The 25,946-nt window shown below is 50.7% G+C and overlaps 3 protein-coding genes across 3 annotated transcripts; 2 read left to right on the top strand and 1 right to left on the bottom strand.

The window, feature by feature from the left end:
• Window positions 1-573: 573 nt before the first annotated feature.
• LOC137918850 (membrane-bound alkaline phosphatase-like) lies at window positions 574-2,691 on the bottom strand. The gene is made up of 5 exons (XM_068761775.1): window positions 2,291-2,691; window positions 2,026-2,218; window positions 1,774-1,946; window positions 925-1,576; window positions 574-838 (listed from the first exon to the last, which is right to left on the bottom strand). Exons 1-5 carry the CDS (start codon window positions 2,642-2,644, stop codon window positions 576-578), a joined length of 1,635 nt encoding a protein of 544 aa, XP_068617876.1. The 5' UTR covers window positions 2,645-2,691; the 3' UTR covers window positions 574-575.
• A 1,331-nt stretch (window positions 2,692-4,022) lies between these two features.
• LOC137918851 (membrane-bound alkaline phosphatase-like) lies at window positions 4,023-6,779 on the top strand. Its single transcript, XM_068761776.1, has 6 exons — window positions 4,023-4,433; window positions 4,504-4,796; window positions 4,867-5,059; window positions 5,128-5,297; window positions 5,501-6,152; window positions 6,258-6,779. Exons 1-6 carry the CDS (start codon window positions 4,367-4,369, stop codon window positions 6,443-6,445), a joined length of 1,563 nt encoding a protein of 520 aa, XP_068617877.1. The 5' UTR covers window positions 4,023-4,366; the 3' UTR covers window positions 6,446-6,779.
• A 9,007-nt stretch (window positions 6,780-15,786) lies between these two features.
• LOC137919038 (uncharacterized) lies at window positions 15,787-25,134 on the top strand. The gene is made up of 7 exons (XM_068762001.1): window positions 15,787-15,843; window positions 16,319-16,364; window positions 21,297-21,669; window positions 21,755-21,939; window positions 22,930-23,561; window positions 23,741-24,957; window positions 25,052-25,134. The coding sequence occupies exons 1-7, from the start codon at window positions 15,787-15,789 to the stop codon at window positions 25,122-25,124; spliced, it is 2,583 nt and encodes an 860-aa protein (XP_068618102.1). The 3' UTR covers window positions 25,125-25,134.
• The last annotated feature ends 812 nt before the right edge of the window (window positions 25,135-25,946 follow it).

The raw sequence follows: 25,946 nt of genomic DNA, 5'->3' as shown, positions 1-25,946 counted from the left end.
AAACGCACTCAATGGAAAAACATTACTTGCAGTAGATCCCACAGAAAGATTGGGCGCGCCATTTGACTCTTCTTTTTGTATATTAATAAATCTCTGGCATTGTGAACAAGCGCTCTCAAGCATTATATTATTAGGATTCGTAATGAGATTGATTGGTGAACCTTCTTAATTCTTTTTGTTACTATAAACCATAGACGCAATATAACCAATCTCTATATAACCAATTTGTAATGTTTTAACACCAGTGCGTACTGCTTTCTTTAAGTGAAAATTTGTAGTTGGACTTTTGTTACAATTAATGTCTAAATATATACTAGCCACTTGATTCCTGTTAAAATAAAATAAAAAGAAGGGAGACATATAAACAATAGTAGGCAGTGTGCAGAAATAAATAAAAAAACACGATGTAATAATTGATTGTATATAATATTAATACCACTTATTAATCATAAATAAAATTATATTTAATTACATAAACAATAAAAAATTATATTAACTTAAACTTTATAGTACAATATATACAAAATTCTATTAGTATCTTTGAATGTCGATCGAAATGATACGACGGGTGCGGCTCACGCGGCCGCCAGGCGCAGCGCGGCCAGGAGCGCGACGAGCAGCGCGAGCGGCGCGGCCAGCAGCCGGCCCGCCGCGCTGCACGCGTGCGCGCCGGGCCCGACGCACGCCGCGTAGGCCATGAGGTGCGGCAGCTGGCTCTGCTCGTACAGGCCCGCGAACATGGCGTGCTGCGGCCCGCGCGCGAACACCGCCACGTCGTCGCCGCCGTGCGTCTCCGAGCTCAGTGGCACGTCCACGTGACTCCTCCAGCGCAGTTCTCCTACGAATAATTAATAGCGTTAAACTGCCTGCCGCGCTACGCCCTGCAGGCGTGATGCCACTGCAGCAGCGCGGCTGCGTACTTACTGTAGTTGGTCTCGGCGGTGACGTCGGCGCGCGTGCCGTTGTTGTGCTCGCGGAAGCCGGGCCCGTTGGCATACGAAAGAGTCATGAAGGGCACGCCGGCGCGGTCCCTGTTTCTGGATGGCCCCAGTACGTCAGTGCCGCGCGCAGAGTACCCGCTGAAAGTCATGACGTGTGCGTGATCGGCTGTCACCACCAGCAGCGTGTCCTCCTCAGGCAGCAGTGCGGCCGCACGTGCTACGGCCTCGCTCAGTTCGATGGTCTCGTCCAATGCCAGCTCGACCTGGTTGTCGTGGTGCGCGTGGTCGATCCTGCCTCCCTCCACGAACAGGAAGAAGCCTTTTTTGTTGCGGCTCAGCGAGCGGATCGCTACTTCCGTTAGCTCCGCGAGAGTGGGCTCTGTGGCAGGGGACGCTTCCAGGTGGTACCGCATATGGCTACCCTCGAACAGGCCTAGTAAGTAGTCCGGCATGGACTCCGCTGCGTTCAGCAGTTGTTCGCGGTTCCAGACGTACTCGTGCGTCACGTTACGGGCTCTCTTGTCGAGCTGCCACTCCTCTATTAGGTTCCGTCCGTCGGTGCGGCGGCCGCGAGTGCCTTCCTCGTCGAAACTCGTGGATGGCAGAAATTCCCTTCGACCTCCGCCTAAAATTACCTATAAATAGTGTAATTGATTAATATTTGAATAATTGTGAGCCGTCCGCAGTGTTGGCCGCCGCGTGGCCGGGAGACGTTGCGGAACAATTTAAAAAAGGCAACCTAGTGCATGTTTCCCGGCTTCCTTTTGGACCGAAAAGGGTTGCGCGCGACCGCGTAGCATTCATACGTAAGGCCAAGACAAAATGATAATACCTTCAACTCATTTCCGGGAGATAAATGCACGAGCTGGTGCGCGATGTCCGGGCACGTGGCCGGGTCCTGGTTGTCGGCGCGCACGTCCACGTCACTCTCCCAGTTCCTGTTAGCTGCGCGTGCAAACACACCGGCGGGAGACGCGTGCGTGATGCGCGTCGTCGTGACGATGCCTGAGGACGAAGGCGAATTCTAACAATCGGCTACAATGGCGACGGGAGGAGAGGGTGTTATGTTCAATGTTATGCTCACCCGCGTCGCGCCCGCTGGCGAGCGCCCACGCCGCGATGGACTGCAGATTCGTGGCGGACTGTTGCGCGGCGGAGCAGTCGCCGCGCGGCACGGCGCCCGTCAGCCCCACCACGCCGTTGTTGGTCTTAGCACCGCACAGGTAAGCCGTCGCTGAGCACGCAGAGTCGGCGACTTGGGCGTTCACGCAGTACGTCTACAACCGCAATGAACGTTGTTGAGAGCGGTCCTATGGCATGGAGGGGTGGGTACATACGTCGGCGGGTACCTTGGAGAGGCCGGTGGTGGGGAAAGACTCGAAGGAGAGCTGCGCCTCCTCCCCGGTGCGGTTGTGGCGCTGGCCGAGAAGCGCGCGCGCCGCCGCCAGCGTGGGCACGGACATGCCGTCGCCTAGGAACAGGATGATGTTCGTGGCGGCAGCGTCGTAAGTGCGGGTGCGCACGCGCCGCGCTCGAATGGCGGCCTGCGCTTCCTCGAACCAGTGCGCGGCGGTCTGCTCGGCGGCGGGCGGCGCGCGGCCCGGTGGCAGCGCGGCCTCGCGGTGGTAGCGGTCCTCCGCGCAGACCAGCAGCACGGGCAACGCCAGCAGCGCGCTCACGACGGATAGGGGCAGCGACCGCATCGCGTTCGGTGAATCGTCCCACTGCTGGGCACCGCGTGCGTTGATATTCTTATTAGCCTAGCTTTTATCTAATCTTATCTAATCAGCGATTCGTTTGGACAGCGTGTGCAAGTTTAATCGCGTATGTAAATTAGTTTGTTAATTAAATTAATTTCGTCTCTGTCGACGTTATCGGGTAGCTCGAAGTGACCTTTGCCCATGGCATCGTTGTCGACGCGAGGACTCGGCGCGACAGCTGCGTGCGGCTGTTGTCGGTTCTGAGACGAACACAGCGCCTCTGGTTTGTGTGGGCGCAGGGAGCGAGCCGGCGGCACGGGTCGCGCGATGCCAATAATTTGCTTCATTTTAATCACAGTAGAGACAAATAGCCCGAACACAAGATAGATCTCAATTTGATAAAAACTAAAACCAGAGTGGACTCCTCTACAATGACATCCTACATCAAAAAAACTACGCGAGCCTATCTACTGCGAGACAATCCGCTACAAACTAGTGAATTGTTTATCTTAATATAAATTATATGTTTATTACAAAAAATATCTTTTGTGGTATTAGTGGTATCATTATAATAAATAAAATCGAACAATAATAAAAAACCTAAAATTGGTTAAGTTCATGTGCAATTACTTACTGTGACAAGCTTGTAGCGCAAAGACTTTGATCCTACGTCTGCTGGATTACAAACTATTTCAACTAGAGAATAAAAAATCTGCGCGGAGATGTTTCCGCGCATAGTGTATAGGTGCTAAAATCATGAAAATGTCAAGCACAGCTTAGTAGAACACTAAATGTAATAACTTCTAAAATTCTAAATTGAACGTTTTGGACAAAAAATAAATAAACCAAATATCACAAGAATTCACTTTCCCATTAATTTGGACAAAGTACTTTCCAATCTGCAGTCTGATAGAAATATTTGTTCGCAAGAACTTTATTATTTGAATATGTTTTGCGGTACGAAAAGTACAACTTATTTCAGTTCGAATGCAAATTATGTGAAGGTAAACTTGAATACTTCTGTGACACTTGCGAACAGAACTATTAAACTTACCTAAGAAATACTAGTTTAATATAAATATTACTAATGCAATCGAAATATTAAATAGCACCTAGAAGTGGCCGTTCATTGCGGGCTCTTTTGTAACCCACAAAGGAGTTCAATCTGGGTATAGTTTCTATCAAATTAGGTTGCTCTAGGCACTTCTGCTCAATATTTGCACTAGGGCTTACAGGCATCGTGAGACGGACTAGAAGAGCGACCTATTGAGGAATGGTACGGAAAAAAAGGAGAGCCGGAACACCGTCTGAACGATCGGTTGATGAAATAATGTCAAAAGCAGCGCAAGATGTTGTATGATGTGCAGCCAGATGTCCCTGAGGTATACAATCGTAGAGCAAGACTTTACCAAAGAGTACAAAATGACTCATCGCATTCACACAAAACTAAAGTGCACACTTTAACACGGCTAATAAACACGTGAAGAATTAAATGAAAAGGCTTATTATTACATGACCAGAGATCGTTTTTAAAAGTAACAGTGTCAGAAAATTTTTATCTTTGATTATGGAAATCTCAACCATTTCCTTGTCTGGTTCATAGATACTGTATCACATTGAATGTCAGGTACGGATCGAGCGCAGATAACGCCGACACACGAAGCAGTGAGGCTGCATTGCACTCGAGCAGAATCTTGAGAGAGAGCGACGCGCCGAACGCGAAAAATGTTCCGCAGGACGGCGTGCGTACTGGCCGCGGCGCTGCTGCTGGCGGCGGTGCAGCCCAGCCTCGGTGCGTACCGCGCGCGGACACTCGCCGGTCCTGACGATTTTACGTTCTACGAATTTTTATGTACGTCTAGAATACGACGAGTACCACCGGAGCGCGAAGGAGGCGGCGCCCGCGGGCACCGCACCGGAGGCCGAGCTGGACGCCCAGCACTGGGTCGAGGAGGCGCAGGCCGGCATCCGGGCGAGGCGCGCGCGTCTCCCACCTACGGGCGGCTCGGCGCGTAACGTAGTCATGTTCCTGGGCGACGGCATGTCGGTGGCCACGCTGACGGCCGCGCGCACGCTGCTCGGCCAGCGCGCCGGTCGCGCAGGGGAAGAATCACATCTGTCCTTTGAAGCCTTCCCCACGGTCGGGCTCGCCAAGGTAAATGCAATTCAAGTGTGACGGGAGCGTCGGCACGGAGCGGCGCTGAGTGACAGGCGTGCGTTTGCAGACGTACTGCGTGGACGCGCAGACGGCCGACTCGGCGTGCTCGGCCACGGCCTACCTGTGCGGCGCCAAGGCGAACCGCGGCACCATAGGCGTGACGGCGCGCGTGCCGCGCTGGCACTGCGACGCGGCGCAGGAGCCCTCCTATCAGCTCGCCTCCATCGCCGCCTGGGCGCTGCAGGACGGCCGCGACGCTGGTGAGTGCGCGTCTCGTGTAGTGCGCGACGCACGCGCAGTCGCAGTAGCACAGAGCGTTCTGATGCAGGCATCGTGACGACGACGCGCGTAACGCACGCCTCGCCGGCGGGTGCCTACGCGCACACCGCCGCGCGCGACTGGGAGAGCGACGCAGACGCGCGCGCCAGCTGCGGGCTCGACGCGCCGCCCGACATCGCGCACCAGCTCGTGCATGACTATCCCGGCAACCAGTTCAAGGTATGCAGTGAGGCAAGGTTTCCTTTTTTTCTTCGCCGCGGGCCGAGCGGACGGATGTCGCGTGCGCATCGACCGCAGTAACTTATATTTAAAGTTTTTTTAGCCTTTCGTGCCAGCACAATACAAACACCGGCATCGTACATTTACACCTGTAACCTATTATTAACAAAATATATAATTTTCATTGCGTATTTTTCGTCGAGGTAATTTTGGGCGGAGGACGACGTGAGTTCTTGCCCAACAATGAAGTGGACGAGGAGGGCACTCCGGGGCGGCGACTCGACGGAATCAACCTCATCGAGCAGTGGCGTGCGGATAAAGCCTCCCGCAACGTGACGCATCAGTACGTGTGGAACCGCGAGCAGTTGCTGCGCGCGACCGAGGACCCGCCCGAATATTTGTTGGGCTTGTTCGAGGGTAGCCATCTGCAGTACCACCTGCTAGCGAACGCGAGCACCGAACCGACGCTGGCCGACCTGACCGAGGCAGCCATCGTCTCTTTGAGCCGAAACGAGAAGGGTTTCTTCCTGTTCGTGGAGGGTGGACGCATCGACCACGCGCACCACGATAACTTAGTGCAGCTCGCGCTGGACGAGACCATCGAGCTGAGCGAGGCGGTGGCTCGCGCCGCCGCACTGCTGCCCGAGGACGACGCGCTGCTGGTGGTGACGGCAGACCACGCGCACGTCATGACGCTCAGCGGGTACTCGCGGCGCGGCTCCGACGTGCTCGGACCCTCGGACGACGTGGGCGACGACGGCGTGCCCTACATGACGCTGTCGTACGCCAACGGGCCCGGGTTCCGCGTGCCCACCGACGCCGGTCTCCGCGAAGATGTCTCGCAGGAAGACTACCGTAAGCATTTCATCCCTGTTTGCTCATTGACGATGTCAATCGCACTCAACATAAATATATTAGCCACGTTGAAAGTACGTCGCTGAGTGGCAAGGCGTGTCGCAGGCGCGGCGCAGTTCGTGGCGCCGGCGGGCGTGCCGCTGGAGTCGGAGACGCACGGCGGCGACGACGTGGCGGTGTTCGCGCGCGGGCCGCAGCACGCCATGTTCGCGGGCCTGTACGAGCAGAGCCAGCTGCCGCACCTCATGGCCTACGCGGCGTGCATCGGGCCCGGCGAGCACGCGTGCGACTGATCACCGCCGGCGTAAACGTCAACTATTACACTCAACACCTGCACTTGTACTCGTTGTAGAGTTAATGCTATACGAATTATTTTAGAACTGTATTCTGTCATATTAAATGAGTATTTCACTCGTGTGCTTCTCGAATATTCCGTGCGTATGAAGAAAGTGACTCACGAGAAATGTTTGTCTTCCCTATCTCTGCGCTCCGAACCGTTCTCCTTTCTCCATACCAGAGGACCACATGCTAGGCATCGCCCCGCTTTTCGATCAACTTCAAAGGTTTGCATGCGATTTGCTTGTAAATAAACCGCACAGGCCGCGGCGGGCGCTAGCGACCCCGGGCGAATGTGACCGCGTCCGCCTTGCTGCTGCGCGCTCACAGACCAACTGCTGCACCGCTAATGGGTAATAAATAGATATTAAACGTATTAATGTTGGCTCAATAACATTGTAGCTGGATACAAATAAAGTTTTAGCACAGAAGTAAATGTTTTATTTTATATTTTGCAACGAATAGTTACACATACATATATATACATATACATATATATACATATATAGCTACACGCCAATGGCGAAAAGGGAGATAATAAATACTTTTTCTGGTTTACTCGATTCCTCTAAAATGCACATAAAGAAAAATTACAATTTTACACACGATATAAAAGATATGCTAACCCAAGAGATTTATGGACTTCGTCAACATTGCGGAACAAATGTCAAATGACGATAACTGAACAACTCGACGAATTTGGAATCGGAGCCAAAAACACAAAAAACACCAAAATTGAGAACAGCAGATGCGTGAAAGGGAATAAGCGGATTATAATCGCATAAAACCTTGATGTCCGAATCTTATGACGCCTTATAGTGCATTGAAGAGTTCACATTTGAAATTTTTCGGAAAAGTAAAAAATCATCCACTATTTGGTGTTGTATATTAAAAGCAGACCGGTGAAGTCAAAACGTTCGCGAATTGGGGATTGTAATCGACACGAACTCACCAGCGTTCCGAGAGCCTGCGACAGCGCGATCAGGAGACGGAGGCGGCCGCCTCTGCGTCGGATGTGCTCTTATGTAATAACAATTGCGCCCACGCAGACATTCTCTATTCCAATATTAATTTATATTTTAGTGGTTCATATTATTCGTGAAGTTGTATACTTCTAACTTTATCTTTAGTTCAGCTATACTGTTGTATGCGTGCTGCGCTGTATTCACTTGCAGACGGGCGAAGCACACAAAGTTGTACAACGTTTTTTGTTCTGTTCACTTGTTTTTGTGTGGTTTAGTTAAAATATTAAAATTTGACATAATATTTATATTAATATATTTTTTTTATTTCTTACTAATATCTCCCGTTAGATGAAAAAGCGGGATATCCGACGACGTCAATTACCAAAATCTTCATAGGAAAATAAAAAAAACTGATTTTTGGTACGAAGGTCTATTTACTGTTCGTCCCCAAATCGTAGGAGCGGCACGAGCAGCTCCTTAAACGTGTTAAATCCTTAATGGTTTTTTCACCGCAGGCGCGAGCATTATTCGTGTCCAATTACCTCACCCCATTCATAAACCGGCATCAGCTCTCTGTACAAAACTAAGGATCCATGCTGCAGTAATTGATCAGGAAAACCATAGTTCGAAGCTGGACCCATGATTCCAGCGAGTAATCGTGTCAGAGACGAGGTGCCGCGGCGCCCGGTGCCGGCGGAACGTCGACCACTCGAGAGATTACCTTAACCTTGCTTGTCCAACAGCACCCGCTGCCGCCGTCCTCGAACAGATAACGTATCGGGGCCTTATGGTGATAACCGTATCGAAATGTGGTCGAGTGTCGCGTGGCGCGTGGCGCGGTGCGCGGTGCGCGGTGCGTGCGCGGGGGGCGCGGGGGGCGCGGGGGGCGCGGGGGCGGGCGGGCCGTGCTCGCGGGATGTGCAACCTGCGTGATCGGATTATGTTGGAGAAACTGATAGTCACAGATAAGGAATGAGATTACTTAACACGCCCACGTGAACAAGGAAAATTACAATTATTGTATCTTTCTTCTCAACAGTAATTCATTGCAGCACTTGAAACATTACAGGCGCTTTTTTAAATTATACTATTTGTTGGCTGAAACGCACACATCCAGAATATTCAGATTAAGATTAAAGTATGCCGAAGTCTAAAGTCCGACTACAAGGTACGAAAATACCAGGAAGGAGAGTTCAATATTAAAATATTTACTAATGTCATTCTAGTTTTCTGCCCTCCTTTAGTATTGAGTTTCTATAAGACTGATAAAATAATCCAACTTTGAGAAGCTTTGTTTAGCTCGAGATCGGTGTGTCATCAAGCTAAGCTCAGCTCGGCAGAGGTCGCGGGCGGTGCGTGGGCCACGTAGGCCACGTAGGCCACGTAGGCCACGCTGCATCGCCGAACGCGCCGATTGCTATCGCAGTAATCCGCCTTATCGCGAAATGTTTTACCAGTGGGTATTGTTCGCGCGGTATCTAATCGCCGTTGCGATAGCTTCTTATCGCGGCTTAAGGCTATTTAACAATCCAATAATCGAATACGATTAATATCTATTGCTTAGTTAAGCGTTAACAGCGAGGCCAAGAGCAAGACCTTCTGGCGGACTGTACGAGAGGAAAATTCCCGGCTTTCCATGGGTTCCCCGAATTGTTAGCGTGCCCACTGCGTTGTAGGGAGAGAAGCCAGATACGGTCCTCGGGGGCAACGACCTGCCTAACAGGTTAATGGAAACTTTCTCGTCATACGCAGGCATTCACCTTCAACAACCAGATCGTCCTCCAAACCAAACCAAATATAACATATTCATAACAAAGCTGCTCCTAAAGCCCATTCCAGAATTAAGCTGACATTCGCCATTAACTGACCTGATCTCTCACGCATGGCATGCTTCTGTTTTCACTTACAAGCGCACAAAATCACCTTGACTTCGTAATACTTGTTTATCTGAAGTGTGTGACGGTTGAGTATATCTGTTTCCCGAGGAACAGTAAATGCTATTAACGCAGTAGCTATAAGTTTTGTAGTATACGTTTAATTGTTTGTGAAAGTAGGAATAAATCCGGACGAACAGCTGTCAGCGTCATCATTTTTAAGGCTTCTATATTGCTTCTCATACGTGTCCATCCTAAGTGTCCAGTCAGAAACTGATTTCAAGATAGAACGATGAATGCTTGTGATATATTTTTATTTTTGAGGATTTTTTCTTAAAATTGATTGTTTTTTTTTTGGTTTAATTTTTTCTATGTTCTTGATATTGACAGAACAATCGCTTTATACAACGAAAAAAAAACCTTAATTATCTAATTAGATACAAATTACTCTCGTAAAAAAGACAAAATCAGATAAAATATAAGCAAGTTGAAATCGGTTACAAATTAAACTAGTAAGATCAGGTAGAAAATCAATAAGTTGAAATGATGTAGTTGTATAATACAATACAATACATTACATTACAATGAGCGAGCGTGTAGCTCGTGCGGTGGTTGCAGGCTGGCGCGCAGAGCTGGTCGCCGACTATTCGTTTCTTATTCACGCGGCGCCGAAATAATTGCGCGCGTGCGGGGGCAACGACTTTATTTTAAGCTTTAATAATTTTCTACGCAGTCTAGTTCCTTTACACTTTGTATGTACTTTAGATATTTACTTCTCGTCTTAAAGTTTCTGTTCGTTTTCAATAATGTAATTTTTGTGTAGTTGTACTTTTTGGAGTTGGAGTTTTTGCGTAAGTTTTATTTTTATTCAACATATTGTTAATTTAATTAAAAGGATTAATTTCCAAAACACTATCGCAATCATCTAAAGGATCGTAACAAACACGTGTCATAATGCCACCGACGCAATTCGTGTGCCGCTTATCGGGCGCAGGCATCGGAGGACTTAAATCGTAATCCGGCGATAAGTCGCGGAGGCGGAAGCGCGCAGCACGCGCGGCCTCGCGCGCTCGACTCGACCGTCGCGCGGTTGCGGACCAGCGCCGTGCGGCACCGGCTCCGGGCCGATGCAATAACGGTGCAAAATGTATTTTGGATGACAAATATTCTTCTAGATAAGTGGATGACACTACAAATATTAAATAATTATTAACATCATTGCATTCATTAAAATACAACAATCAAACTTTATAATCAAGCGTACATAAACTATATGCAGATAATGATACGCTGTCAAGGCCGAGAGGTACAAAGTGCATGTACTTAGGAACATCAGAGCAAGACTCTAAGTAGACCTCCGGAAGTTTTATTATTTTTTAATTTAATTTTAAAAGATTACACCGGTTGGCCAGGTACCGCTGTAGCGACGACTCAAGTTCCATGCTCCAAGATTCCACCAGTGTAAAGTCACATCCAAAGACGACTGCGCGTGGCATTTCGTTGAGCAAATCATATTTAAAGGTACTGAGGGTAAGCCGCGCGGCCGCCGGCCCGTGGGATTTTAATTGTTTTTATTCAGCTCTGTGCGATTCACGGAAGGTAAAATGTATTGTTGGTGCGCTGTGACATGGTTTCAAGAAATATCAAAAAAGTCTTCTAAATCACGATGATAAGTTTTTTTCATACGAGTTGGCGTAAGGCATAATTGGTTACAGAATTTTTTATTTTTTGTCTCTTCTTATCCTGTACAGACCTCCTGTACCTCTGGAGACACAGCTTCATAAGTCTAAAAATGTAACGGAGACGGAGACTTCGTACTGTAATCAAACTCAACGGGGAAGTGCTTTGTAGTCAAACTTAGAAAATTTTAGAAACAAATTTAGAAATTCAATAACACGCGCTTTCAAACACCAGCACCACGGTGCACGGATTTTTTTAATCTTCACGGTGCACGGATAGAGCTAGGTTATGAGCTGCGACGACGACGTTGCAGGTCGGGGAGACCCGTGCGGGGCGCTGCGGCTGGGCGCGACCGCTGCACGCGCCGGCACCGGCACTTGTTATATCGAAGAATGTTTTTTGTTAATGGACATAGCACACCTTTGATACGCTGTGCTTACCTACAGGATATTTTAACTGTAGTTAAATAAATAATGTTATTTACTTTAAAAAAAAAAATGAAGGCGCGCTGTGTTTCTCACGTCTCTGGCCTTATCACCGGTCTGTACCGGTCATCTGTATGATAGGCTCGACTTACTTGTCATAAGTAGTACGCAGTCTATCGTGTATTGAATAAAGGTTTTATGAATTTTTAATTTTAATTTGAAGTAAATAAAAGTGAATGAAGTCATCGTGTCGTCATGTATATAATTTGGGATGAGTTTTAAAGTCAAATTGTAGCACGTCTCTGTCGCAGTCTGCTGCACGGCCAGCATGGGGCTGCACGCAGGTCCGCCAGCGCGCCGCCCTAATTCACGAAGTCGTTCGCAATAACTCCCGAGGAAGTCTCCGGGACCGCGGCCGACCCCCGCGGGGCAGGCGCGCGGAGGTCGCGGGTCCCCGCCGCCCGCCCGCCGCCGCCGCGCGCGTGGTCCCGGCAGTCGCCGCCCCGGCCTCGCTCCCGTTGCTCCTGTCGGTCGGCCGCCCCGCGCTCCCGTATAACTTCGCGCTCCGACAGCGCGCCGCGCGTGCCGGTGGCCAGCCTACAGGCGTGCGTGCACGCATCGGCAAGCACGCGCTAAGTGAGTTCACTTGTCAGGGCTCCGGTTCTAATATTTGGAAAAAAAAACGCTAACCAAAAATTTTGAATACGGATTGCAACCTGTTCGCCGAGGGCCGGCAGGCGCGCGGGACAGCACAGGGATCTTGCTGCGCGTCGAGTATCTCGCGTGAGTTTTCCGCACACCGGCTCGGAGTTGCATTCACTAATTTTAATAAAATTGTATGCGAGCGGGTCCCGTCATGGTCGAGCAGCAATCGCGGGCGCGAACCCGGAATTTGTTTCGGCAAAACAATCGTTTGTCTTTAAGTGTGGCGATAAGTGATCGGTCCAGCCGGTTCAAGCTCTGATGATTTTAGTTAAGCTTCGCGACACTATTAGATGAACTGCGGTAAGCACGGTCCAAAAATTCCGCTCAACGAAGTCTTTAGAACTGGAACTGTGCAGTCTCAGTTCACGAAGAAGGGGTCGACGCTCACAGGAGTGCCATAGGTTGCCAGTCCGATAGGTTGCGTTGTTGTACTTTGATTACCCCGCTAGAAAGGTCAGCGGAGCCTCCGCAGGCTCTTAGGTCTTGGCGTCCACAGTTTCATCGGCGCTAAGGCAGCTAAACGCAGAGCGATCAGTTTGAACCTCTTCATGGCATGCCTACAACGTCTTCGGGCGACCTTAACAAGAATCTATATTTACATTGTGGTTACTTCGGTATATAATATTACCTGAATAGAAGGTTATTCATCTATAAGCTTGGTTATCTATTGGTTTTATGGGCAGACGCTTCTCGGAGTAGCTAGACTGGATTGCTATCGAAAGAGTGACCGAAATGGATGGGTCAGAGTGAATAATGAAAGAGTGCACTTGAATATAGCCTCTCTATGATGAGGCAGCCACTTGTCATTGCGATCGTTGGGCGTCCGAATTGGGACGACCTCCGCTCGGCCGGTGAGAAGTAATTTTGCTCCATCGCAAGGTCCACTCCAATGTCTTGGAGAAGTCAACAGGCGCAGTCTTGTCGTGCGCCACCGACTGGCAAATATTAGGATATAATAATACCAGGAACAGGCGCTCGTGAAGCGGCTCGCATGACAACGAGACGGTTATACAAACGGGGTCGTCTTTGCTTCAAGCAGGGCATCGGCGGAGACCCCTAGTACAGTAGGCTAGCTGCAGTACGTTGCAAATAAAAAGTCAAAGAAAAATGGAAACAAAACTAGCGCAGCTGGGAGCCTGATCGCCGAACTTGTAGTCGCTGCGACGGATGGCGACGCAGCGCGCGGCGGGCACCTACCGTACCGGACTACAAGCGTGCGCTAACTGCACATCGACTTACTGTTTCACGATTCTTGTGCAGATTGTTTCATTAAACTGACAGAGAGAAGCGCGGCCGCTCAGCGCATTGCCGTTTCAAAGTGTTTGCCGCCGGCGCGCTCGTTGTGTTTTAATTAATATTTGGCTGCGATCGCTCGTCCGCGCGGGCGATGCGAGACGTGTCCGCTTGTTTACTTTTTATTTCGTTATTACTTGCGCGTCGAGCCTTTTCATTACAATTTATGTATTTTTGACAACAGACCGAGTGGGACCGGTCCACCTAAACGAAATCACAAACTGAGCCGGTTGCTAGCCCCGCGGCCGTCGTTGCCAGCCTTAAAAAATCATGAAAAAAATGTACGCGCGTTAAAAAAGGCTTCATTAATATTTCAAAATGTTTCGCACGTTGCACTAAGAAGTTTTTAGATAGTGTTTGTAAGTCTGGGCTTACTGGGAATACATTAACTGCAAACAGCGCGCCGGACGCGAGCGGTGCGCGCGACCGCGTGCCGGCGCGTGCCAGAATAATTGGGTTATAGATTCTTACTTAGCAACCGTAACAGTTTCATTAGCAAAGACATTAACGAGTGCTCTGTATAAACTTACGCAGCTTGTCGAGTTAACAATACAAAGGAAATGATTACTAATTATTTAAATTCCCTAATTAATTGAATCCCACGACTCGTGAGTTTTGTGAACTTTTTTAAAATGTCTCAGAAAGTTTCAGGCGGGTCATCTCCGACTGAAATCTTTTGAGTTGATAACTGGTCCCGTCCGCGTCTTGTGCCCCGCTGTCCCGGTTGCTCCGGGACATGCAGCGCTGCAGCCGGGGTGCCGACTGGGGACGGCGCCCCGGTGCCGGGCGATTATTTAATTATAGAATTAATGAACCGTGTGTTTTATTGGCGTACAATTTATTTGATATTTGGTCGGCTTGCCATGGAAACGTAATTGAACCGCAGTCGCGGGAGCAAGCCGACTTGGCTTTTACTTCTAAGAATTTAATTGCTACAGAGAGCGTCCCGGGAGCGATCCGTTCGGGCGGGTGTGCAAAGATGACTTGACGCTTTGCAAGTACTTGTGTAGCACGCAACTAGAAAGAAAGACTAGAGACCGAGAGAGAAAGCGACTAGAAACCCGAGCTCGAGAGAGATCATACAAATAGTACAAATCGAAACCACAAAATCCGAATGGACCGCTCGAACTGACGCTTTGAATTAGTAATCATTGGATGCTGCGTTGCATACAAAAATCTCCCACGTAAAAACTAGAAATATTTAATAAAGAAAAAAATTCGCCACGGAGTGTAAACGCATACGTCGAGAACTGTGGGGCGGTGACTCGCGTGTAGTGAAGAATGTGTTCCGCTAACATGAACCCTGACGGCTCACCTCGGCCGGCGCAGCGGGCGGCCGGGACTCTGCCGGCGCTGCACCGCGCGGCCACGCCGCATTCCTCGCGCGGACAGATTAGATTAGCGGGGCCGTATCACTTGCATTTCTTCAGTCGCTTATCGATGGACCTTGTTTAAGGTTAAACTGATTTTAATTTACGTTATCTCTCGATAACAGCTATCCGATTGCATCTAAAATGCAACGCGTGAAATAAATCAGCTTTGAGAACTGATTTTGACACTGCACTGTAATAATATTCGAAATGGGACGGAACGAACTCAAAAAATGCTGCACTGAAAGAACTTCGTATGTAATCCAACTGCAAAGCGTCGCGCAGCACAACCCTAAAGGCTGCTGGTTTAGTATTTGTGATCTCTGATGTAAATTTTTGTATGGGCTTTATTTAGTTGATTTGTATGAGCACACAATACAACTACAGCGCGCGGTGGCCGGACCCGCACGAAGTGGCCGCTCGGCCTTTGTTGCAATGCGCGTCTATTATTTTTTTGGGCTCTCCTCAAACCTTCTAAATGGGCACAGGGTGCCCTGCCGTCGGGGGGAAGAACAACATTATGTGAGAATCTCACGCACCGAAACATCTCCGTGGTCGCCCTCTGTACGTACAGGGAGGCCATTAGATTGCCCAAGGTACTTGCAGATGCTTCTCAGTGCTGTGGCAAGCTCACGGCGGGGTAAAACTGAACCTCCCCGGCATCCTTGCTGTTCCGCAGCGACAGGGGACCACTCCGCGCTGCTACGATCTTTGGATTTGCAATGAGCGGACGATTAAGGCCCCCACCTTCAAAGTCCGTGAATCCGTCGCCTTTTTAGTTGTCTCTTGAGACAGTCAGGGGATATCTTTACTAATGACCCTAGATAAAGGTTGAATATTGTAATATGTACCAAGTTTCAGGCCGGGCTACTGTAGAAAATGTTTAAAATAAATAAGTCAGTTCCAGAGGTCGTGCGCGCGGCACGTGTGGCATGTGCAAGAAGCCGCCGTAGCCGCGCGGCGAGCAGGCGGCGGGGCCATGCGCCATGGCGGACGACAACACCATCATCGAGGGCGCCGTCAAGTTCCGCGACGGCAAGAAGGTGAGCTTTCTCAGAGACCACCGACAAAAACACCTAACTTTTTCAGACCGTTTTTTTTTAAAAAAATTAAGAATTGTAAGAAAGGTGGTAATGTATAGAAGGTTATCTCACTCTAGATTATAAAATTCACAAATGTTTTCTGGATAGTTGAGTACGCTAATGCAACTCCTCAGTTATGCCGCAGCGCACATATAATTTAAGAATTCCCTCAAGTAAGAATAAGTAAAAGTAATCTGATAACACCGCAAAGGACTTTTAAGTGATGATAACAGTTGGGGAATGAATTGTTCTGATTGTATTAAAGATGTTGTGAAAAATCTGTGCCTTCCGGCTCGTCCTCTGTTTCTGTATAAATTTGAAAGACGTCACTGTGGCGGAGCTTAATTAGATTTCAGTGCTCTCGGTTCGATTTTAAGCGAAACGTTAGCGCGACCGCAGGAACTGAGGAGAGCGCTAACGCGGTTGCTTGTTGCAGTGGAAGTCGCGCTGGTGCGTGGCGCGGCGCCTGTCGCCGGTGGCCGGTGAGTGCGCTTCTTTAATAGTTCCCGTGTCAACTAATGTGTACCGCGCCGGAGCGGGTGCCCCTTGCGCTTCTCTCTCATTTCGTCTCGCACTAAAAACAAAGGGGGCACCGCGCCGCACGTGCGTGTGCAACAAATCGACGCCGCGCCGGCAGAACTCACGTGGCGTCACGCGGGCCGGCCTGTAATGTATAGTAATAATTGATATAATAATAATGTATAGATACACGCCTACACGCGTGTGCGTCGGAAATTAGTGAGATGTAACGCATTAGTAGCTGAAATCTTCTAACATATCAGAAACGCTTTAAAGCTTTTAAAGTGTTATGAGCAATATTTTTAAGCATCCGAGTGCAGTTAGCAATGGGATGTTAAATAGTCGAGACGACCTTGTCACACAAAGTTCGGAGCCAGAATTTGTGATCGAATCCCAACATCTCTACGACTCGCCCTTCCGCGCGGTCCCTGCCTCGCTGCAAGGTGCTCCGGGATAAGCGGGGTCCTCCGGGGCGCATAATGAGCGTCATTAGCTCGCGTTTGTTCCGCGGCGGCGCGGGGACATAGAATGCCAGAGGTGAACGTGGGCGCGGGCGCGGGGGCGGGGGCGGGGGCGGGAGCGGCGGAATCTCCGCCAGCACTTTGCGCCGGCGTGAGAGGAAATATGGTATTTCCTTGTACACACGAAGCGTTTCACGCATACATTAGCATGTGGGTACAAAAGTCTGCAAATTGATGTTAATGTTTGCGAAGGTTGATCACAGCAGTGGTATGAGGTCGCAGGCAAGTCTGTGTGTTGAGACGCGCTCCCCTGCGTCGCGTTAAGTACTCCAATTGTCTCTTGTTGCTCGCGTTTCACTTACGGGTCGTAAAGGCCTTGCTGTAGGTGTCTGAAAAACGTTCGCACCGAGTAGAAAAGGCGGATAGTTCAACTTGCTCGTCGTGGATCTGTTTAATGTCGAGTGCTGGAATATGAGGCTGCGCGAGCTGGACGACGGGGCAGCGCGCGCTGAAAATCAAGTAAAGCTCGTAAAAGCTCACAACAGCGCTATGGTCACCATCACATGTGGTCAATATATTACAAAGGAGGTTAAATGCAAAATTCAAACTCTGCGAACGTCTTTAATTGCAGGCCAGCTTCGCCTGGTGTCGTTAATATTATATTGTACATTTAGTTCACTAGGTGATAATTATCCAACTGTACCGGAGTATCGGCTGCTACCCGGGAAGCGGCCGGGCTCCGCAATCGGCGGGTGATTAGTCGCGCGCACCGGTCGCTCTTATATAATTAGCGCGGCGCGCCGGGACGTATTTGCATGCCGGCGGTCGGCGCGCTCCTCGCGCTGGCTGCCGCTGGAATTGATTTCTTTCTGCATACGCTGTGGTACCATTTCGTCATAGGAGTTCAATTAGTTATTTCAATTTTGATAAGACGTGATATAAAGCAAGCAGTTTTCAAGACGACGACCCGACGAACCGGCGCCCGGGTCGTCTCCGTCATCTGAGCGCCGGCCGGAAGTTGTGACGCAAATATTAATTATAATTATATATAATAAACTACGGCTTAAATGTTGATTACGCAATCTGCGGTGTGGTTTCCTTAACGGAATTTAAAAAAATTTTGGACGTGTCACCTGCCCGCTGATTATTTGATTGTACGCGTCCGCTTTTCGATTGGAGCCCGTGGTGCCGCCGCGAACAACGCGCGCCGCTTGACGACACGTGAACCAGGGGCAGCCGCACAAAGCGCTGGCAATTTTCGTAGCGAAGCGGCGTAGCGGCGTAGTGCCGTAGCGACTCAATCCGAGCGCTGCGCCGCTGAATACCAAGTGACGCGGATTGTTCGAGGGCGGCGCCCGTACAGCTACGTGCCGCGCTCTACGTGCTACGCCTGTCTCTCGCAACATTTTATTTTTGTAATTCTTTGATAATGCCAGTCCACAGTAATTCGCCGCTTTTTTCGTAAATCGTTAAAAATCATTAAAAAAACGTTTTGTTATTATTTTGTTGCCGGATTCCAGCATTGAACATCCAGTCATTGTCTCGATCTTTGGAAGTGGCTGACTCCTCTCAGCGGACGCTCATCGGCTGACATGATGATGATGGTGATGATCCAAGATTTGTCTCTGCTTTATTAAAAAATCACTTTCACACACGTTCTCTGAGACGTTTCCCCTCGACCATGTCCGGCTAGGTAGGTGCGGCTGATATAAAACAGAAACAAGGCGTCCCGCTCACGTTGTCTTTCTTGTAAAACCGAGTACTTGAAAAATGCAGATATTTATTTCGCGAACATAACTTGTTTATTTTCTATTCTGTTTTTAAATAGATAACCATTGTTTGCAAAACTACGCGCAGATAGGTAGCAGGCATAAGTGCAGCGGCGCGACGTTTGAGTTTGAGTGTTCTCACGTGAACGTATGAACATCGTGTGAGTTCGACGCGACACTGACGCGATGCGTCGCTACGTTTGACTCATTAGTCGTAATTTGTTAATTATAGCGCAACCGACACGCAAATTGCAGCCGCGGCGCGCGCGCGGCCGGGCCGTGCGGCGCCGCTTAACGCATTAATTGGACGAGTCGGCGCTGCGTGTAATGCGTTTCCACTAATTTGAATTTAAAATGGTCGCGCTGAACCTGCGGTCGGAGTCTCGTTTGCGAGAATTTGTCTCTGCGCGCCGGCTCGCTCGCTGCGCACCGGCGGCGACCGCGCGCTGCGACCAGAATCACAACAGACGTAGACGTATACAGACAGATTAAGCGCGGCTCTAGAGTTCATATCCGAAAAACTGAAGATGAAATGAGCCGAGGCTCTCAAACATTTGTCTCAAGAGACTTTCAAGTTCTTCGTACAAATCGCATTAAAATCTGGCGACGACTTCCAAAAACTCAATGTCATCATCAAATTCGATATTAAAGCAAAGGGGACATATTCCTGTGCGCTGCTCCAAACGCGCGCTACGCTTAACGTGTATGTATCTGAGGTCTGTAACGTCACGGAGAATTAAAAAATATGGAGAAAAATCACAAAATATAAGATAACTACAAGGTTGAGGTCACGGTAGGGAAGCAGCGCTGCGGTTGTGCAACGTACTCGGTAGAGACGAGGCCAAAGAAAAGGCTCCTGTTGTTTTAATATGAAGTTAACGTTTTCGAATGTTACAACGTAGATGCAAAGTAGGTTCTGGCCACAATCTCGCGAACAAGTCTCCCCGCCCCAGGTGCCCCACGCTCCTCTGAGCACGCACCGCGGCGCGACTCGTGTCTGCGGCCCGGAGCCGCTTCCAGGCGCGCCGAGGAGCACGTTGTTGTACACAAACCACACTTATCAACTGACAATAAAATGTCATCTAAAAACAATTATAGATTTCAAAATTTCACGTGTGTGTTCAATAATGTAGGAAACAGAACAAAACTATGCAAACATTTATAAAACAAACCATAAACTAAAAATCAGTCCTGAGCGCCGCTCACCGAATTAATCATTTTAAATGAACGCTTTTGAACCGCGCCCGCTCCGGTGATAAATACGCCAGACCGAAGTGATGAGGAAGTGCAGTGAATGCCCCGCCCTGCTCACCAAGAGCGAGCTACTCGTGCGGTTGGTAGTTGCGCGCGGCACGTTAAGTAGTGTCCGCAGTCTAGAAGCAGTCGGCTCAGTCTGTCACCCTTTTTTTCAATTATGTCCGGAAAGTTCCAATTATAAAATTAAGTAGAAAAGTTTTATTAGTGACAGAAAACGATATATTTACATCGGCGGATGTGGTCTGCTGGACATTAACTTGGTTCATGATTCAGATTTGTGATGACGGACCTCGTATCGCGAATTCCAAACAGGTGAAGCGTATTCCAAGAAGTTTCCGATGACAGAGCAATGCAGGATTTTAGTGGATCTAGAAAACTGAAATCGGTTGAGGTCCTAATTGTAAATCCTAGGGCTCTGCATGTTGTTCTAACAATATGATTCATACGTTGAACGTAAAGAAGTTTACTGTACCGCGTGATAAATAACCTCTGTCGCTACCGGCGCTGCTGACTAGTTGGTTATTCAGTTAATAATCAAAAGTTTGTGTCGGATACAACATTATTGGGACCGAGTAAGATTGTCCTGCGATCGGCGGGCGTCCGGTGCGCTGTCGATATGAACAAAAGTTATATAAAATAATTCGTACAGAAGCATGTAGCTAAAATACCACCGCTTGTTGCCCAGCTTTCGATAGCTTTTGTGAAAGTAACTGATGGTCAATGTAATGATCCAAAGCATCGACTGTAACGTAAGCATCACGTATCTGCACAGGTTTCCCCGCGCCGTCGGTAATAAATTCATGCGAGAGGATAAAGTTGGACGCGGTTGAGCGATTTCTAATGAAATAATGTTATTCAATGCCAACAACACATTTTACTACCCAATGTACTGCAGTACAAATAATTAGCTCCAAAACTTTCGCAAAGACCTATTTGATATGGGGCGATCATTTTTAACGAGAGGTTTACTTAATACCTTTCTGAACACAAATGTGACTAATGCTAAATAATAATTGTTTTATATATCTTAACGTTTGCCAGGGAAAGCGCTAAGAAAATAGTTAAATAAAATAGTAGCAGATCGCGGTTAGTAAGGAACGGCGCAGCCTCGTGCCTCAAGGTACAGATCGATTGCACCCCCTGCTGGCTGCACGTGGCTCACGACAGCGCGGGAGCCGTGTCGCTGCGATATCTAGGTCAATTTGTTGAATGTGTGCTACGTAAAACAATAAGACAAAACCTACTCCGACCGCGCGCAACGGGAAACGGCACAAACGATACGCACATAAATGAATTCGAATAATGATCTGCGGCCCGCGGGGGCGACACGACGTGGCTGACTGGGGGAAGCCCAGCCAGCCATGGCGTCGCAGGCGAGCGCGGCGCGTGAGCAGGGCGCGTGTTGCAGACTGCGTGCAGCTGCAGGTGTACCGAGACGCGCGCGCGCGCCGGGCGGGCGCCGTGGGCAAGGCGTCGCTGTCGCTGCAGCGCTACCTGGGCTGCGAGAGCGGCTTCACGCTCGACAAGCAGTCGCACACGTTGGCGCTCGTGTGCGAAGACTTCACGGCCGTGCTGGCGCTGGAGACGCGCGAGCGCCTCATGCAGTGGCAGGTGAAGCTGGAGGGGGCGCTGCGCGGCGCGCGCCGCTGGCCTGTGGTAGTGGCGACCGGCGGGCGGCTGCCGGCGGGGCCGGCGCGCCTGCTGCTGCGCGCTCACACCGCCGGACTGGCCGCCGGCGTGCCGCCCAAGCTATTGGCCGTCTGGGACCTCTCGCACCTCAGGTGAGCTCCTCCGCACGGGTATGCCCCGCCGGTCACATAGTGCTAGAGTGCTAGCCGTGTACAACCGGACACGTTTGTGCCGCAGACGCTTCGGCGTGGTGGAAGGTAAATTTTGCCTGGAAGGCGGGTCGCTGTGCGGCCGCGGCGAGGGCCTGCACGTGCTGGTGACGGAGCACGCCGCGGAGATCGCGCGCGACTTCGACCGCGCCTCCATGGGCGACGTGTCGCCCGGCAGGAGGTTTGCCGCCTCCAAGAGGAGCGGAGGTAAGAGTACTGACTTAAAGTGTTCCTTGTAGGAAATCTGACACTCTTCGCGTTTACAAGATGCTCGCGCTCGAGACCCCCTTTCCGACCGCACAAATAATATATCGGAGAAGAAACTCCTTCGCATTTTATCATTTTCAAAGTTTATTTACATTGAACTGTAGTATGTAGGTGCCATCCTCTTCGATATTTTTTTTCAATTGGTAAATAATAGCACGATGCCGTAGCCTCCTCTATTAATTCCGGCCACCTTGTTGCTATATTTACATAAGTTGTTGGCAGTAGAGACCCGAACCGATGGCCCTTCCGGCTGCAAACGCTCGTTATAAGCGATGCCTACCCCCCATTGGCAGCACGCACGCGGCATCACCTCGCGGAGTTAACCTGGGCTTTGCTATAGTCCGCGAGGATTGACTGATCAGTTTCTTTAAAGGTTCGATGGCCTTACGTGTTGATACAGAATCACAATTGAGTACGCGGCTTGTTGTTTCTTTTTGTTTACTCAGCTTGGATCAAATAGGTGAGAACTGTTTCAGAAAAATTTTCAATTTATTGCAATGGTGTCACTACTGCTAATATATACAACCACTTTTTCACAAGTGACGTTTGTTTTTTTCTTTGACTCCTAAACGCCCGGATTGCAAACATTTAAAGCAACTCGTGCCTGCGTTACTGTCGCTGACACTACATTGCAACATGTCAATGACAGTAGCCATAGAGTCCATAGACGACACTATTTTATTTTGCGTCTTGTGTTGCCTTTTTTATTTTTTGAAGTGAAATTTTAAATGTATTTAATTCCTTCATTGGTCTTACATTTTCAATATAACCTTTTTATAAGTCATTAAAAGCAGCCAGACACAAATAGTACCTAAAAGATTTTATTGTAAATTTATACAAACTATTTTTGAAAATACTTTTGTCCCGACCATGTTGAATCACGGGTACAACATATAATGACCGCTGTAGAAACTGCACGGGGGGGTTGTGTCGTAGGCGGCAGCCCGCGTGCGCCGCGCCCCTTCCGCGCCGACGCGCGCCTCGCGGACCTCCACACCATTGAGCGCTCGCTGCCGCCGCTCGACCTGCGCCTGTACGAAGACCCCAGCATCGAAGAAACCGATGTCCTGTCCCCCTACTGGCCTTCCGCCGAACGGACCACCTATCAGGACATGGGCCTCGGGGACACTTCTTCGGTGCACGAGTCGGCAGAAAGAGCGTGCGCGGCCCCATGGGGCGGCGCCGGCGGCGTCACGCTCGAACGCTGCATGAGCTGCATCTCCAAGCTGGGTGCGCTCTCGCGCTCCTCCACTGCAGCACTCACGCCTGGCGCCAAGCACTTCAGCCCCGCGTGGACTATGGACACCTTTGATGAAAACTTACAAAGTGACCCAGCCGATGCCACGCGCCACTGCGAAACGCCGGACGTAAACAAGACTGAGGAGCAGTGCTGCTGCGCCGAGGGCCCGCCCGCTCGACCGCCGAAGCCCACCACTCTGGAGCTGGAGCTGGCCAGCTGCCCGACCACACCGCGACCCGCGCGCTCTCGCAGCTGCTCGCAGCTGCCCGCCGCGGCCGGCGGCGGACCTTACGACAACTACGACGTGCCCAAAGTTCCTTCCGCCGAGGTAAAATCTCTAGTGTTCTCAGTGACTCCTTAACTTGTACTTGTTTATTATTTAATTAATCTAGATTAACATATATATACACTTGATAATAATTCGATTAAATAATTTGGCTGCAAATCGAGCCTTTAAGTCCAGCTGTCTTATACAGTTTAACCGCACGCTTCTTTCTTAACCAACAGGCCGACGGCGAGTACTACGACACGCCGAAAAGACTCAAGGAGTGCATAAATAGAGAACTTTTTAAGATAACGAGGAGTTCCACCGCGCACACTCTTGTACTGAAGAAGCCTTGCGGGTGCCTGCTCAAGCTGGGGCAGAAGAGCAAGGAGCCAACCATAATAGATCACGAGGAGAACTTGCAGCCGACTAGCTGTCCATGTGCGCGCGTAACGGACTGGGCGCACGCTTGGATTCGGCTGCCGTATTGCAGCAGGACCTCCGCGCCCGGCGGCAAAGCGCTCGGTGGCAACGCACCGCCCAAGGACGAGGATACGCGCGACGACCGCGCCGCGCTCTACGCCACGGTCGACCTGGCGCGGAAAACTAGAAGAAAGTCGCAGGCGCTCGCCGCGCCCGCGCACCAGTCCGGTGGCACCGACGTAGACGATGGGCCGCTGGCGAATTATGAAAATTTAAATTTCGCCTTATCTTTAGAAAATTACGAAAATGCTAAAGATTTACTCAGAAAGGTGGGAATAACGGAAAGCGAGCTGGACGCAATCGGTGCCACTTTAAAGCCGTCTAAGTTTGCGGCGACGTGCAACACGAAGATATGCTTCGCGTGCGGGCACCGGCGCGACGCGCGGCGCCCCGCGCCTGCGCGCAACGACGAGTACCTCCTGATGGAGCCCAGCGGCCTCGACCGGGACCGCTCGCTGGCGGCCGGCTATACGCCCATGTCGCCCGTGGGCAGCTTCGCCTTCCACACCTTAAAGTATCCCGCGAAGAGCGCGGTCAGCAGGCTGCTAGAGGAGAAGTCGGCCAGCAATCCCGCGCTGTGCGCCGAGGGCGGTGCAGGGGGCTCGAGCGGCGTGGTAGGGCGGCGCGCGCGCGGCCGATCCAGCTCGGCGGACTCGTCGCGCTTCCTGGAGGACGTACAGGAGTTTGAGGGCAGCGCGGGCGGCTCGGCCGCGTCGTTGGAGACGCTGCGCGCAGCGGGCGCGGCGGGGGCTGCGGCGCCGGGCGGCGCGCGCGACTCCTGCAGCTCCAACGACTCGGGCGTAGCCAGTTGGCCGCTCCGCGCGCCCGCCGCGCCGCCCGCGCCGCAGCCCGCGCACGCCCCGCCCGGCGCCGACGCGCGCAGCACGTCCAGCGGCACCTCGGACACGTCCGACTACGTGGAGACGCTGTCCCTGTGCTCGTCGCAGTCCTCCAGCGACACGCCACTCGGCCCTTGGTGCGTACTACCTGCTCTCGTCGTTGTTACGAGCTCGAGTACTTCGACACGGGCCCTCGTTGTATAGTAACATCGCGTGTGGCGGTCATTGCAGTCCTCGCCGCGCCGCCAGCACGCTGCGCCCGCGCGCCGGCCCGGAGTACCGCCCGCTGGCCGCGCGCCGCTGAGCAGCGCCGCCGCGCCGCGCCGCGTGCGCATGACCGTGTGCCACGCCACCTTCTAATCGAACACTGTACATCGACAAACCGCAAAACGTACGCAGCTCTTATTCGCCGCACTAGTGTAATTATTGTAATTATTTTATTAGTGTTAATATAATATTTCTTGCATATAGTAATTACGATAAAGTTTTTATGAACTCTTTATACCTCTGTTGAGTGAGAAGTTGGAGTCGCGAGCCGCGAGGCCGGTCCCGAGCGCGATCCGTCCCCGGCGCGCGGCGGCGCTCCGCGTTCCGTGCCCATCCGTGCCCATCCGCGCCCATCCGCGCCCATCCGCGCCCATCCGCGCCCACGAGCAAAGTGGATGACCTCGTACCTTACGGAGATGCATGGGAACTCTGACTGATCTTTCTTGTTGTACTGTATTAACTATTCCGTCGCTCTCTGCGCCCGACGCGTTCGTGGGTCGCGGACGGCGTCGTTCGGCAGTATTGTAGTATTAATTAGAAGCGCAAGCGATTGAACCAAACGAATTACGAAACAGGGCGATGAAATTGATTTCCCGCGCGACCGCTGCAGCCGAGCCGGAGAAGCCAAATATTATTCGATTTCTAGTCACGTATACAATTTATCTTAATGATGTAAACTCTGGTGTAAATATATTTCGTAGAACGATATAAATTACGTCATTACTGGTAACAAGCCGGTGCCTTCTGCCGCGCCCCGCGCCCCGCCTCACCCCAAACACCCCGCCGCTCACGCCGGGCGGCCGGCCGTGGCATCGCCGGAGCACGGGGCGCGCAGGGAGAGTAGCCCGTGTTAGCAAAT

This window comes from Battus philenor, unplaced genomic scaffold, assembly GCF_028537555.1.
Source record: "Battus philenor isolate CCGP_79_NKW_IND1 unplaced genomic scaffold, ilBatPhil1.0.hap1 SCAF_15, whole genome shotgun sequence".
Taxonomy (NCBI): Eukaryota; Metazoa; Arthropoda; class Insecta; order Lepidoptera; family Papilionidae; genus Battus; species Battus philenor.
This window is presented reverse-complemented; position numbering and strand designations above follow the sequence as displayed.